This window comes from Chionomys nivalis, chromosome 19 (genome assembly GCF_950005125.1).
Source record: "Chionomys nivalis chromosome 19, mChiNiv1.1, whole genome shotgun sequence".
NCBI classification, from domain to species: Eukaryota; Metazoa; Chordata; class Mammalia; order Rodentia; family Cricetidae; genus Chionomys; species Chionomys nivalis.
The window spans coordinates 55728121-55742709 of NC_080104.1; the positions used below are offsets into that span (position 1 = coordinate 55728121).

A 14589-nucleotide genomic window follows, 5' to 3' on the forward strand; every position below is an offset into this window, starting at 1 on the left:
TGGCTCCCTGCATTGTCACGAGTGAGAAGCAGGACCGAGGAAGGAGGCTGTGGAAGAAGAGGTCTGAGCCCAGAGCCCCACACTTTCTCTCTAGAGTACGGTAGCTGCTCTGGCCCAGTGTTTTTGTGGTTGTGTTAGGAAACACAGCCATAGGGGATGTGTTAGTGAATGAGCATGGCTATATGCCAATAAAACTTTATTTATAAAAAAAAAAAAAACAGCCGGGCGGTGGTGGCGCACGCCTTTAATCCCAGCACTCGGGAGGCAGAGACAGGCGGATCTCTGTGAGTTCGAGACCAGCCTGGTCTATAAGAGCTAGTTCCAGGACAGGCTCCAAAACCACAGAGAAACCCTGTCTAAAAAAAACAAAAAAAAAAAAAAAAAAAGAAAAAAAAACAGGAAGAGTGCCAGATTTGGAGGTGAGAATCATCACTTTCCTTCATCGAGGGAGTCTACAGGTCCTCGTCATTCCAGAAACATCTCAGCAAAAGGGCTGTTTGTGAAACTCAGCAGTGAGAAGGCATTGCAGGAAGCTGTGAGCCAAGCAGTTGGTGTCACCTGGGAACTCCCCACTCAAGGCAGGCTGCTGAATGCTAACACAAGCATAACGCCATCCTGAGAGCTGGATTGACCCCAGGGCCCAAAAGGTCACAGGATGTTTTCAGTAAAAGTCAACAGCACATACCGGTATGTAGGCACATACACATAGTTAAAAACAGAATCCAATGAAACAGTCTTTTAACAAAAATCTTAAAAACGAAACAAAAAAAAACCTTTAAAAAGCATATGGATACAAGACACGAATACACACCTGTGTGTGATGAGGTTATCCCTGCTGTATGTGGGACTCACAACTGCACACACGGAGCCCTGCATGGTGTGCAGAGGACAATGTGCATCATCCACTGTACCTGCCTCCCTCTGAGACGGATGCCTCACACTGGGGTTGGGAGAGGCCAGGAAGGTCAAGCTCCACAGCAAGTTCTGAACCCGTCCTGGGAGGAGAAAAGAACAGCTGAGGCAGCTGAGTGCTGCTAGACATCCCCTGTGGGGGCCTGTCCTGTGGAGCCCCAGCCTGGGCTCTAGTGCAGGAGCCAGCACAGGTAATTGAGGTCCCCGGCACCCTGGCTATTAGTGCCAAAAAGACCTCCAGTGTGTACCTCTTATGAGAGGTACCTGGCTAGTGTAACCATTGAGAACAGAGATGGCCTCTGATTCAAAAAAGAGTCGCTTTGTGGGGCTAGAAAGCTTGCTCAGACAGCGAGAGCATTTGCTGCTCTTTCAGAAGACCCCAGTTCAGTTTCCAGGACCCACATGGCTGCTCACAAGCACCTGTAATTCCAGTTCCAGGAGATCGGATGCCCTCTGCTGGCCTCTGTTGGTAACTTCTCAAGACTAGGCTCTGAGTTCCATCTTTTAGTGGATATTAAGACAGAGGAGGAAGGAACAGGGCTAGACAGGAGGGGCACTATGTGGAGAATTCCTTCCCTGTGGAGATGTAAACAATGTTACGCGCCGCGCGCACACACACACACCGCGCAATATGGTCCTAGCCTCAAGCCAAAGTACAATTCCACCAAAGTTCACCTGGGGCAACCAGTGACATTGCTGGGATTACTTACAGTGAGGTAAGAGCTTAGTGGTGGGAGCATGGGTGGTGGGGATGGGAAGGGGAGCAGCAAGGAAGCCACCCTGCAACACTGTAACCTCTTCACTCAGCATGGACTGATAGCTTCTCCAGCAGCCGCCCATCAATACATCCTCTCCTACCCTAAGACCACAAGGCCTCATGTAACTAGAGAAATACAGGATACAAATGACTGGGAGGAGGAGGGGCTAGACTCTCAGGTGAGGGTCCAGTGGCCCTCCCCACCCCCTCTTTCTATGAGAGAACATCAGTTGTCAGCAAGACTACTCCTGATGGCCTCTTACAAACAGGCATAGCTGATCTGACGAGGATGGTGTTTTACAACAGCCACATTCCTCTTCCTGGGGGGCAGAAGAGAGGTGGCCCCCAGGTGTTGTGCAGTTGTTTCCTCTGAACTGAAATGTTTGCTCATTAAGGGAGAAGAGAAGTTCCTAAGATTGGGAAAAGCGAAGGGAACCCACAAGGCTCAGGAAACTCAGAAAGTTACAAGACTGGCAAGGCCCCTCCCCAAGGTCAGATAGCAGCTAAATTGCCAAGGAGACTCTCTGAGCACCATCCTCTGCCTGAAACTTGTTCAGGAAGTTTGATGGGCACAGCTTTCGTGAATGGCCACCCATGCCCCTGTAATGAACCCCAACAATCTCACCGGTTCATCAGACTGAACTGAGAATTGTCTGTCTATTGTCATTGCCCTACAGATGCTTATCTGTGTCTCCGTAGGAAAAGCCACATGGCACTAGAGGATGAGCCTTGGCCCCACAGAGAGGGGCAGCAGCAGCAGCAGTGTCAGTGCTGAGAAAACCAAGCAAGAGCCCAGCAATGCCAGGTTGGCAGCAGCCTGGTCCCCTGGCAGCCAGGACACTAACAGTGCAGTCCCCCGGAAGGACTACCGACTACAGATGGGGTATTGCACAGCCAACTCAGGGGCAGGACAGGACCCAGACAGGGACAGCCCCAGTGTGAACTTGAGGAACTTGGCCAAGCACTCTTCCTGCCAGATGTGAAACTGCCAACTCCATACCAAGAAGCCAACCACAGCAGCCTTAGGCCAGTAGCACACAGGATGAGGCCATGACCTGAGAGCTGTGGTTGACCAGAGGTAAGAAGCCACTACTCAAGCTTCTCGGGCCGGGGAGGCAGTGTGTCACTTTCAGACTCAGTGGGTTGGGATTACTTTCCTGTCGGTGCCAGGTTCTTTGCAGGAAAACACGCTCCTCGGCATTCAAAATGAGACTTTTGTTAGAGGTGCCAAACTTTACGCAATTGTTCCAGCATAGGGAAGTGGAAGTCTGCGACAAGAAATTGTGGGGTCCAGGGAAGCCCCTTAGCAGCCCTCCTGAAGTGGGGCAAGGGTGCTTTCAGAATCTGGGGAGCCAAGTGTGCCTCCCCCTGCAACGGTAGATGCAGGGTTGGACAGACAGGGAGGACAGAAGGGTTCTGTTCTGAGTCTGCACCAAGTGATGCCAGGGTGATTCTGGGTGTGCATGCAAGATGGCCGTGGGAACAGACTGTTGGCTGCAGGGTAAGAAGGACCACCATTATATTCTGCCCATCACCACAGTGACCTTCCTGTTGCAAGGAACCGCTATTCATCAACCAATAAAAGCAACACATAGACAGAAGGACCTCCCACACCATTTCATGTGGCCATTGGTGCTGCTCCTCCATCTTCCAGATCATACACATTTGCTGTTTGCTTCTCTTTGGGTTAAACCTAGCCTAGAGTTGTTGGGGGAAAGGAAGTTCTGGGAATGTAACCGAGCCCCAGCAGGGCACCCCAGAACCATGTGCTTAGGAGTCTTTCATTACAGATCTCAGTTGAAGCCATCAGGACCTTCCACTAACCCGCAAGTCCTCAAGCAGCCACCAGCTATGACACGGTCTGCAGAAGTCCTAGGGGCTGTATGATAAACCTCCCCCTCCTCCTGTCTTCCTAAACCAGAGACGTCAGAGAACCTCCCCCCCCAAGAGAAGCAGGAGCTTCCAGGGAGACAGTGCTGTGCTTTGGGAACTCAAGGGGGCATGGGTCTAGGTCAGTTGCCCATGACTGCTCAATGAATAAAAAAAAAAAAAAAAGAAAGAAATTAAAAAAACAAAGGACACGACTGCTTCCGGGTATGGTGGAGGAGAAAGTTTATTACAGAGAAAAGGGAGAGCATAAACAGAGGCAGGGACACCTGGGAGAGTCAGACAGGAAGCAGATAACCAAGATGGGTGGCTTGGGCCAAGAGACTGACCAGGAGAGGAGATGAAAGAGGCCAGGTAACCAAAATGGCTGGATTATATAAAGAAGGGAAGTTGGGGGAAGAGAAGCCCAGCCCCTGGGCTGGAAAAGATTAGGATGGGGGCAGGGTATGTCAGCCATATGCTGTAACAGGTAGGGACCAAGGGATGCTGGGAGAACCTGGTGGCCTGATCAGCTTTGCTATGTCAGTCCTGGCTTTGAGACTTAACACTCAGGGCAGGAAAAGCCACAGCCCCGACAGCCAAGGCCCTCCACTGCTTCAGTCAGACTTTGTGATGCCAGAACTCTGCAGCAGGGCCCCTTTCCTCGGGCCCTTCCCCTACCAAGAGTCTCCAGGAATAGCCTTTTTGCAGGGAAGTCCCAGTGGGGATATCAACAGGCAAGGGTCAGATACCAGGACTGGAAAAGCTGCAGAACCAGGGTCCACCACAGCCTGACCCATTCTCTGCCTGTACCACCCCTGCACCTTACCACTTCTGTCTAGGTAAAAGAGGCAAGAACTAGGGTAGTCAAATCCAAGCTGACCAGGATAGCAACTCCACACTTTCCCATCAGCCTCACCGGCATTTGGTACAATGTGATACAACTCCTCCCTAGGCCTAGGTCTCTCCCAGGACAGAAAGGGGAGTAGGAGATGCCCAGCTCCTCCTATCAGACACCCCTCCAAGTCTTGACCCCAAATATCAACTGCCCTCTCCAGCCACTTTCTATCACCCATGTCTTTCCTGCACAGCCTCCGTTGGTGTGGCCACAGGACCTAAGCTAAACTGTATCTTTCAACTCAGGCCTCACTGTTAGTGGTTAATGACACACACGTGCAGATCAGAAGCTAAATCAACCTCGGGAGTCTGCTCTCTTTCCACTGTGGGTTCCAGCCAGCGTCTTCACCTACTGAACCATTTTACTAGTCCCTGAAACCAGTTTTCGGTAAAAGTAGGCCAGGGTGGTCAGATGGGGAAAGAGTTCATAGGGAAGCCCTAAAAAACGCTCATTGAGTACAGCTTGTCACCTCTGAAGGGCCCGAGGGCCCCAATGCCTGCCCTGGTGTAATCTGTAGGCCGGGAGATGGTATAGAAGTTTTCGACCTAAAAATAAAGTCAGCGCCAGCTTCACAAAACAGAACATTCATTTGGGATCACCTGAGATGCACACTGACAGATCACAGGCATAGGGTGGGGAGACTTTCAAAAACATAAAGTCTATTTTCTGTTTGAGTTTTGTTTTTAAAGATTTTTTTTTCCTGCATGTGTGTGTCGGGCTTGCAAGCGAGATGTCTGGTACACGCTGAGGCCAGAAGAGGGCGTCAGATCTCCCGGAACTAAAGTTACAGAAGGTTGTGAGCCGCCAGGCAGGTGATGGGAATAGACCTGAGTTCCCTGAAAAAGCAATGTTCTGAAAGGTTCCTCCAGCCCCATCTCCGCCCCCTGACCTTTTGGGGGCGATGTGGACGGGGTAGGGGTTCCAGACAGGGTTTCTCTGTGTGGCCCTGGCTGTCCTGGAACTCACACTTGTAGAACAGGCTAGCCTCAGGCTCTTAAGTCTTCCTGCCTCTGCCGGGCTTTAGTTTTTTAAGACAAGGTCTCACTCTGTAACTCACCAGGAACTGTTTGGCTCAGGCAAATCCTCCTGCCTCAGACTCTGACTGAAGCAACTACAAGTACGAGCCAACGCCTGGCGGTGGGTTAGCTGTTTTGTAACTCAAATCCTTGGTTTAGGCTCGCGCAGGAATAGGCAAGGGCGCAAGGGTGACCTCCATCCCTGGGAGGGATGAGGATCCGAAGCAAGCGGCCCTGGAGGAGTTTAGCGGGAATATTCCACGAGGACTCCGTCATCCTTCCCAACTCGGCCAGGCTTGCACTGCCGCAGCTACATCCTTCCCGATGTCCCCGGGACCGGCCTGGCGTCCCGAGTCTCGCACACCCGCGCCTTCTCAGCACCCCCAGCCCGGAGGTGTAGCAGAGGGCCAACCTCCTTGTGACAGTATGTCCAAACCGCAGTACAGCCGGGAGCCTCACGCATGCGCAGGATCGCAGGCTCGGAGTGCCGCCAAAGGCTCGGGGCGGAGCCTCCTGCCCCGGAAGTCTGCCCGTCCCATTGCTCCCGTACAGTTCCACCCTCTCTTCTAGCAACCAATGGGACCTCAGGCCCCGCCCCTGGAGACTCGGGCCCCGCCCCTGGAAACGCGCCGCGGCGAAGGCCTCTCCCGCTAGCTGAGTGTACAACAAGGGGGCGGCCGGGTTCGCGGCCCCGCGGCCACTATGAAGCTAACGCGAAAAATGGTCCTGTCCCGAACCAAAGCTTCGGAGCTGCACAGCGTGCGGAAGCTCAACTGCTGGTGAGACCGGCCAGGCGCGGGAGGGAGCAGAGCCCCTTTCCTCCCCAACCCCCTCCGCGGCGCCTGCTGCCCCAAGCTAGCCAGGTTGCAGGCCCACCTCGGGGCCATTGCCTCGGAGGAGTTGTGGCTCTCGCCTGACAGCTAGAATTTCCTTCTAGTCTCGCCGAGGGGCTTCCACTAACCCTCTGTGAGTGCGCCTGCTATCTGAAAACGAAGGTGCATAGTGGTGTGTCTACCGGAAGAGAGAACTGAGGTTGTAAAGTCATGATTCCGTGGTCACTAGATGCTGGTGAGGGTGACCAGGTCTGAGAGCCTGGAACTTAGATGTTTTAGGAAGGATGCGCTCACAGATGCATGGTTGGGTCACGCTGAGACTGAAAGACCGGAGCTTCGGGAGGAGTTTGTGTTCGTGGGGTGTGAAAGAGCTACAGGTTTCTCTGGGGACTCAGGGGACACTATGGCCAAAGCATCTAGAAGAGGCACAGCAAATCAGCCCCTTGCTCTTTGCGGGGTCAGCACGCTATTGGAAAGACTGGACTTGGTTAATTAAAAGCCTTTCTCTGCCCTGGCACAGCTGGTGTTGAACCACAGTCCCCTTTGTCCTCTGAGTTTTCAATAATGCCTTTATTTAGCCAACATGGCAGGGCTCCCTCTGTGCAGGCAGAAACAACAGTTTCATTGCAGGCCCGTGAAGCTTGCTTCATAAGCTGCATGCTCAGCCTTTGAACATGTCTGTGAGAGGAAACAATTTTCTGCTGTGGGCATCTGAGGAGTAAATCGCGTGTCCTGCACACAGAGAACCCCAATACACCAAGCGTGTAGTCGTGTCAGAAATCAACCTAATCATTTGTGATATCTCTCCTGTTGTCTGGGTACCCAGCATTTCTTACCATGCCATTCAGATCATAGAATCTTTAGAGGTATAGACAATTGTCATTTCCGTTCAACAAGATTAAAGTATGTCCGTCTTTTCTTCCCCAGGGGCAGCCAGCTCACAGATGTAAGTTCTGCCTTGATTTGGTCATCTCTCAGATGCCTCTTCCTCAGAAGAATAGATAAGTCACAGATCTGTGGTCATCAGTTCAGGGCCCTGTCGCTTGCTGGACCCACACAGAAGAGGGCCGAGTCAAAGCTCCGCTCTTGGAGGAGTCCTGGGTGATGCTTTTCCCTCACAGACATCCTCAGAGGCTCTCTGCATGGCCTCCTGTCAGATGGCCCAGTTTCAGGATGCACCCCCCCTCCCACCGTGGCAGGCAGAGACTAGACAGTGTACCAAGCTGGGACAGTGGAGCCCACGACCCAGGTCTGATCTGCAGATCCAATGATGACTTGTAGCCAAAACCTCCTTGCTGTTGTGTCTGACTTGGGCCCAGATCCACTGGCAGGAAGGGTGTCTGTCCTTTTCTTGTGCCTCAGCAGCAGTAAGAGAAGTTTTCTGTATTGCGGCATAGGAAACCAAGCTCCCCAGCCAGATGTCCTTTGAGGGCATTGAATATAACGATGTTCTGTCTCTAGAACTGTCTTAAACCCACCCCAGGGAAGAGCACTGCGAGGGCAGTCTGGGCCGCAGAGACCGGCAGGTGCTGATTCTTCTGAGCGCCCTGCTTGTGCAAGGCTACGCTCCTTGGCCCACTAGTGCAGGTGCTAGGACCCAGGACAGATGTCTTCCCTGACCTGAAAAGTGACAGCGGGGCACGGTTGCCAGCTCACCACCCCACTCTTCCCTCCTTAGATTTCCATATGCCGCGAGATGCCCAGCCTGGAAGTGATCACACTCAGGTACTTGACCCTGTGTCACCGTAGTCCTGGGGTATGGAAGCTGTGGGGAGCTGCATGCCCCTCCTGTGGGACCCAGGGGAGATAGGAAAGCTGGAGACTCCCAGCACAGCCTAGGATAGCAGCTTCTGGGCTGGGGAGTGGGCCTTCAAGAGCCTGGCCCTCCTATAAATCATACCTCCTTTCTGAGGGACTTACCTGGGCCTCCCAAAAGCTCCGCTCTGCTTGCCCTCTCACCTCCGCCCCAGCAAGTTATCTGTGTGCTTGTAGCCGTGGTTAGACAAGCCTGCTAATAATGAACAGTAGTCCACCCAGGCCAGTCCTCCCTGTGGCCGCATCTGTCCCCAAGAACCTCCCAGTGCCCTCTCTCCTCCGCCTTCCTGATTCTATCACTTCTAGGAGTTTCTCCATCCCTAGATTCCCCCCCTAAGTATTCTGGGACCTAAGATAGGACTGATACTTATGGCCCCTACTGCCTGCCAGGTGGTGGCATGTGGGTATTCTGCATGTCAGCATGATGCTGGTGTTCTTTCCTAGAGCATGTTAACATGTCAGAGCAGCCTTGCAGGAGGGAGTATGGGTGGGGTTAGCGCAGCAGGCCAGGCCCTTGCTCTGGGAGGTAGAACGTTTGTAAAGATCTGGTGTGTGGGTAAGGACTTTGGGGGTTCTGAATGTTCTGTTTTTCCCTTCCTGCATTGTATTCCCTTTCCTACAGGATGGAAATCACCCTAAACTCCTGTTTATCTTTAGCCTGTATTCTGGAAGCCAGAACTGCTTTGCATGTGATGTAGGGCTTGTGGGCATTGTTGCCGAGTTTTAGCTGTGCCTGCTGAGGGTTGTCTGTCTCTTGGGGACTCAGTGTCACCTACAAAGGAGGGTGAAGCACCCCATCTGCCACAGTGATTCCATGAGAATGCAGAGCTTTAGGCCAAGGAGCTGCCCACATGGTGCCTCAAGTTCAGGAACCCCTCCTAAGGGTGCCTCTTCCCCAGCCCTGACTTACTTGGTTTTGACCCATTTCTAAGGCCAAAACCTTTTGCTGGTACTCATGACTGAGGCAGACCCACACGGGCAAAGGGTCCTGGCCCATGGCGATCCAGATTGTTTGGGTCCCTAATAGTGTGCCGGTCCCACAGCGTCAACAGTGTCTCCACCCTGGAACCTGTACGTGGCTGCCGACGCCTGAGCGAGCTGTACCTGAGGAGGAACCGTATCCCCAGTCTGGATGAGCTGTTCTACCTGAAGGATCTACCACACCTCAGGGTGCTGTGGCTGGCCGAGAACCCGTGCTGCGGCACCAGCCCGCACCTTTACCGCATGACTGTGCTGCGCAACCTGCCCCACCTGCAGAAGCTAGACAACCAAGGTAGGGTCTGGCGTGTCCACCCACTGGCGAATGAGATGGTCCCCATTCGGGGGCTTCCCAGGCACCCCACCTCCCTGTCTTCTGCAGCTCCCAGCTTGAGGAAATGGGCTTATGCCCACCACATAGTGTCATCAGAAGCAGCCCGTGTGAGTGTCCCCTTTCCAATATACCATAGCAGCATTTAGCACAGGCCCCTGTCTGTTAAGCCCATTTGGACTTGGGTGCCTCAACAGTCTCTCCTCCTTTTGCCTCACTCTGTGAGGAGAATCTGTGTGCCATGGGGAGGGTTTGCAGTGGCGTGACTGGGCAGCATGGTATGGGCTCAGCTGCACAGGCAGCCAGGCCTCTGGAGCCAGGTGGAGGAGACCCCCACTGCCCCCCACACCATGCCCACCTATGCTGTGCCTACATGCCCCCTCTATCATAGTGGGGAGCCCTGCTATGGGCTCTTGGCAGGGTCCAGCTTGCTGACACCAGGGCTTTATGCTCTTAGCAGCCAGTTTCTGATGCTCACCATGTAATTGCTTTCTCCCAGACACTTAATGAACAAGAGTGATGAAGTCAATATGGAAAGCCCATTCTTTTTCAGATTTGTTTTAGGGACTGGAAATGTAGTCATTCATTTCCAGAGAAATGGCAGAGAGCCTGTTAGCATGTGCAAGGCCTGGGCCCAACCCTAGCACCATGCAGATTTATTTGGACTTGGGGTTTGCTCTTAGAAGATGCTAGACCTGAGGTTCACAAGCACCCCCTGCCCTTCTGCCAAGTGTCATACACGTTCTGGGATTGGGGAGCAGAAGGAGCAGAAGTGACTCTCCACAGGGACAGCCCCCACACACAGCAGCAGGCGTGCTGAAGCCCCGAGGAGGCCGGAGCTGCGTGGAGCTGTGCAGCACAGGCCTGTGACGCTGACACCCTTACCTTTCTGTCCTTCTCCCTAAGCGGTGACGGAGGAAGAGCTGACTCGCGCACTGATGGAGGGAGATGAGATCACTGCTGCCCCAGACAGAGAGGGTGCAGGCAATGGCTGTCCCAAGCCCTCTTACACCCTCAGCTCTGTCAGCTCGACAACTGAGACCAGCCCGGGCCTGCTGAGCTACACAGAGGAAACAGAGTGAGAGAGCCTGCCAGGGATCAAGACCTTTACTTCCAGGGGTATCCTCAGGCCATGAGGAGGCTTCCTGTCTCCTGGGGAGGGAAGTGAGCTCAACACAGTGCCGGTGGCCCGGGGAGGCTTTCGTGCTCCTCGGTGGCCTTCAGTATGGGCATTCTGCTGCTTGTTGTGACTACACTTGGCCAGAATGGCACAGGAGGACGGCTGTGCTCATTAGAGGGGCCACAGCCGAGTTCCACGTGGCAGATGCAGCCTGCTGTCTCCCATCTGTGGACGGCACTGGAGATGAACTCTGAGAGTGACCACAGGCCATTCTTCTGCTCTGACTCCTGCCAGGGTCATTTCCGTGGCAGTGCCTTCCCTGAAGCCCTGGGTGGAAAGCATTGCAGGCGGGGAGCCCTGGGCACAAAGCAGCCGCTCCCTGTAGCTCTGGGCCTGTTCTGTACACTGGGCTCCTGTGGCATTATACAATGCCTAGACTGAGGGTGCCTGCCCCGTCTGCTGCTCTGGACTGGGACCACTCGCCAGTGCGACGTGGCATCTTCATAGTGGGGTTTGGCTGCAGGTGTTGCCTGCAGTCCTCTGACCATCGCACTCTGCCTTCCTCTCACCAGCAGAGCCCCGGGCCAGAATGCTGGAGACCATCCTCCTTCCTTCTCACAGAGGGATGCCCTGAGGAGTCACAAGAGTAGGGTGAGTGACCACTGCCCCCTCTCTCCGGACAGCAGAACATGGGGGCAGATGTAGGCTTATGAGGAAGTGGGGGGGGGGGTGGGTATGAGGCTCAGTTCTGCTTCCCACTCCAGCATGCTGGAGCCCCCACCTCTCGAGGTCACTGTCCCTCAGGATTCCTCCCTCTCTACTTGCTGCCCCCATGTCAAACTCAACTCCAAGAGCAGGCCTGTGCCCAGTCTCCCTTTCCTTCCCAAGTCCTCAAGGGCTCCACAGAGAATTGCCAAAGGCATTTGTCTACTGGTACCCACCAGGTATCCACTGGCCCACAGCTAGAATGGGCACACCCACCCCAAAGAAAGGCCCACCTTCCGGCTGGTCACCCTGGGACCAGCATCTGTAGAGCAAGGACACAAATAGGGGTCTGCAGAGACCTTAGTGTGCTGTAGAGGTCAGGGGTCAAGCCTCACTTCTGGCTCGTTCCCCCCAGTGAGCCACTAGTACTGCCTCTCAGCTGTCCTCTTGTCTTTGGTTGGAAATGTTCTTTCTCACCACTTTGTATGAGAGAATGCCACCCTGAGCTGTCCTAGGCCCCCAGCCTCTATGCTCAGTTTCTCCATCTGAAGCTAGGGCACAGACCTAAGACTGGCAGGAACTGGACAGGGAGGCAGTTATCCAGTGTCTGTGCTGTGACCTTCCCATGTTGTTGCTTGGAAGGCCTGCCCCTTCGTCCCAAGACTGTCACCCTATAAAGGATGCCACCAGGCGGTTCTCTAGGTCACCCTCTCTGTCCCCAGAACATCCTGACTGCCATCTTGCTGCTACTGCGGGAACTGGACACGGAGGGGCTAGAGGCCGTCCAGCAGACTGTGGGCAGCCGGCTACAGGCGCTGCACAGGCTGGAGCCCCAGGAGGACATGGAGTGACTGCATATGCCCCAGTACCTGGACCCTGTATCCTGTGGAAACACAGCTCAACCCGGAAAGCCTCCCTCTGGGCTCCCAACACCAGGCCCAGGGAGGAACAGGGACTGCCAGCTGGGCAGACCCCTCTCCTGTGCCTAGGACTGGCAGAGGTGCTGCCCATCGGCATGGTCCCTTACAGCTGAGACCTTGAGGATCTGGGCATTGCCTGACCCTTCCTCAAGGGGGACTGTACGAGCCATACCCTCCAATAAAGCACTTTGTTTGGGCTGGAAGCCAGCATCTCAGTGACAGGCAGGGCCTTGACCTCAAGGTCCATGCTGTTTCTCAGCAGCTATGGGGGAGCCCTGGTGTCCCTATGTCAAGCCTGTCCTCAGGGAGGTGGCCTGAAATGGTCTTACAAGACACCGTGTCCCAGATGGCCTTAGATACTGTAGCCTAGGAGAACGGATTCCTCTTAGGACAAGGATAGGTAGACGCTGTCCATTTTATTTCTTTAGGACAGGGATGTCACCCGGGTAGAGTAACTGTTGGGGACATCCAGAGATGCCCAGCATTCTGAGGTGTCAGATGCCATCAATAAAGCTGTCTTTGTTAGAACAGCTGGGGTAGGGCCTGTAACTTACCCACCAGGCAGGGGGCCTTGGGGTGAGCTTACACCTGCCACAAGAGAACAGAACCAAGAAAGATATCAAGATTAGCATATATAGAACAATGAGCAAAAAGTCTGGAACCACGACCACCACCATGGTACAGATAGACATGGCCCAAGAAGCCTGCTGTATACAATAGCTGACCTTATAGGGTCTTAATGCTAAAAGTTCAGGACCACTGGCCACTAGACCTTGTTCTTCCTCTGGTCCACCTCCAATCTTAGGAGTACTTTCTCTCTTAATAAAAATAAACTTGTTTCTATCAGTATCTGTGTCCCTGGTCCAATTCCATGTTCCAGGACATAAAAATCTGGAAATGCTAGCAGCTGCCCCCCTGAACCACACCACGCGCCTGTAACACCCTGGCTTTCCTTCCTCCTGTGGCACACTCATGCATACCTCAGGGATGGGCAAACTGTACCAGTTGTGATAAGACCCCAATCCCTGATGCCCACTCCAGCCTTCTCTGCCCGGACTGGGGACAAGCTACAGCACAGCATGGGGCCCTACTTGGAGTTGAGCAAACGGACCTTCAGCCCCTACTCTGAATGTTTCAGGTGTAGCCCCTTGAGCAAAACAGGAATTGGCATCACAGGAGCGGGGCACCCTCCTGTCCAACTCACAGCAGAGAGAACTGAGGCTGGAGGTGTCACCCCTAAAAGAGTGGAGCTCAGGAAAGAGGTAGCTGCTCTGTATCCTGCGTGTCTCCTAAAGCCATTGCCGTCACCAGGACCCAAAGCTGCCATGCAGCCGAACAGATAAACATTGAACCTGGCAGGAGTTCTGTACCGAGAGCTGAGTCCCATGCTGAAGGAACCAGGCATGGGACGATGACCTGACCCCACCTGGCAGTGACCAGAGTGAGAAAGGTCCTGTGTCTGCATCTCCCGCCCGTGATGTCATGCTGTACAGCCCCAGTGTGGCAGATGCCCAGACTGAGCAAGTGTCCAACCACAGCCTGCTGTTGTCCCCAGACCCTGAGTTGCCCTCCATGGAGGGAGCACACAGTAAACAGTTAGTGAATATTCACGGTGACTCTGGAGCAAGCGCATGTGTCCCCCAGCAGGGACTCCTGAACCGGACAGCTGGGGAGAAGGAGAACCTTATGATGGCCTAGAGGCCATTTCCAGAGTGGCAGCACCCCCTAGCAGGCAGCCCAGATATAAAGTGGTCCAAGTGAAAAGGCAATGCTGCCTGCCAGCCCTTTGTGCTGTTACCTTCCTCTAGTGACAGCAGAATCCAAAACCCAACTTTCTCAGCTTCCAGTGTGAACTGAAGACCAGAGACTTTCCAGGAAACCTCCAGGCACTCGGCAACAGCTTGGGGCTGCTGAGACATGCAGGCATGAATTTAACAGCTACCAGATTCTCAGCCTCTCCCACATGCAGATGGCCATCCAGCCCACTTGTGTAAACCAGTCTGGCAAACCCACTTCTACAGTATATATACCTTCCATTGATTCTGTTCCTTAAGAGCCATAATACAGACTTAGTTGCTCAAGACACAAATCCTCCAGGGTCCTGGACCCCTCTCCCAGCAGCCTTGAGGACACTGACTTCTTGGGACTCCAGCCAGATGGGCGCAGCTGGCATGTTGCCTGGGGAAAAGACCCACAGCAGCTTTGCAGTGACCTATGGGGCCAACCATTGGCATCTCAGCTGCATGCTTTCCCGGCAGCACCTGCATCCATGCAGCACTCTGAGCAGAGCATCATGACATCAAAGACATGCTGCAGTTTCTCCTCTGTTGAAGAGTCTGTGACCAGCACCCCTGAGTTCCATGGCCAGGCCTGGTCTCAGACCTTCCCTGGAAGGTCCACTCTTACTCCGTACTTGGGTCATCCCTTACAACCGCTGC

The 14589-nt window shown here is 53.9% G+C and overlaps 2 protein-coding genes across 3 annotated transcripts in view; one reads left to right on the top strand and one right to left on the bottom strand.

The window, feature by feature from the left end:
- The window catches only part of Trpm2 (transient receptor potential cation channel subfamily M member 2), a 47101-nt gene extending 46248 nt beyond the window's left edge, over positions 1-853 (bottom strand). The window contains exon 1 of the mRNA XM_057794558.1: positions 812-853. The gene's annotated coding sequence lies outside the window, so the exon portion shown is untranslated. The remainder of the gene's footprint in view (positions 1-811) is intronic.
- Positions 854-2684: 1831 nt separating this feature from the next.
- On the top strand, positions 2685-13035 carry Cfap410 (cilia and flagella associated protein 410). 2 transcript variants are annotated; one of them, XM_057751151.1, is made up of 8 exons: positions 2685-2747; positions 6020-6228; positions 7210-7228; positions 7961-8007; positions 9141-9370; positions 10313-10484; positions 11099-11177; positions 11954-13035. In XM_057751151.1, exons 2-8 carry the CDS (start codon positions 6152-6154, stop codon positions 12080-12082), a joined length of 753 nt encoding a protein of 250 aa, XP_057607134.1. In that variant the 5' UTR covers positions 2685-2747; positions 6020-6151; the 3' UTR covers positions 12083-13035. The 2 variants fall into 2 exon arrangements, with proteins under 2 accessions (XP_057607134.1, XP_057607135.1); XM_057751152.1 differs by having other exon boundaries at positions 2690-2747; positions 11102-11177; positions 11954-13033.
- Positions 13036-14589: the final 1554 nt, after the last annotated feature.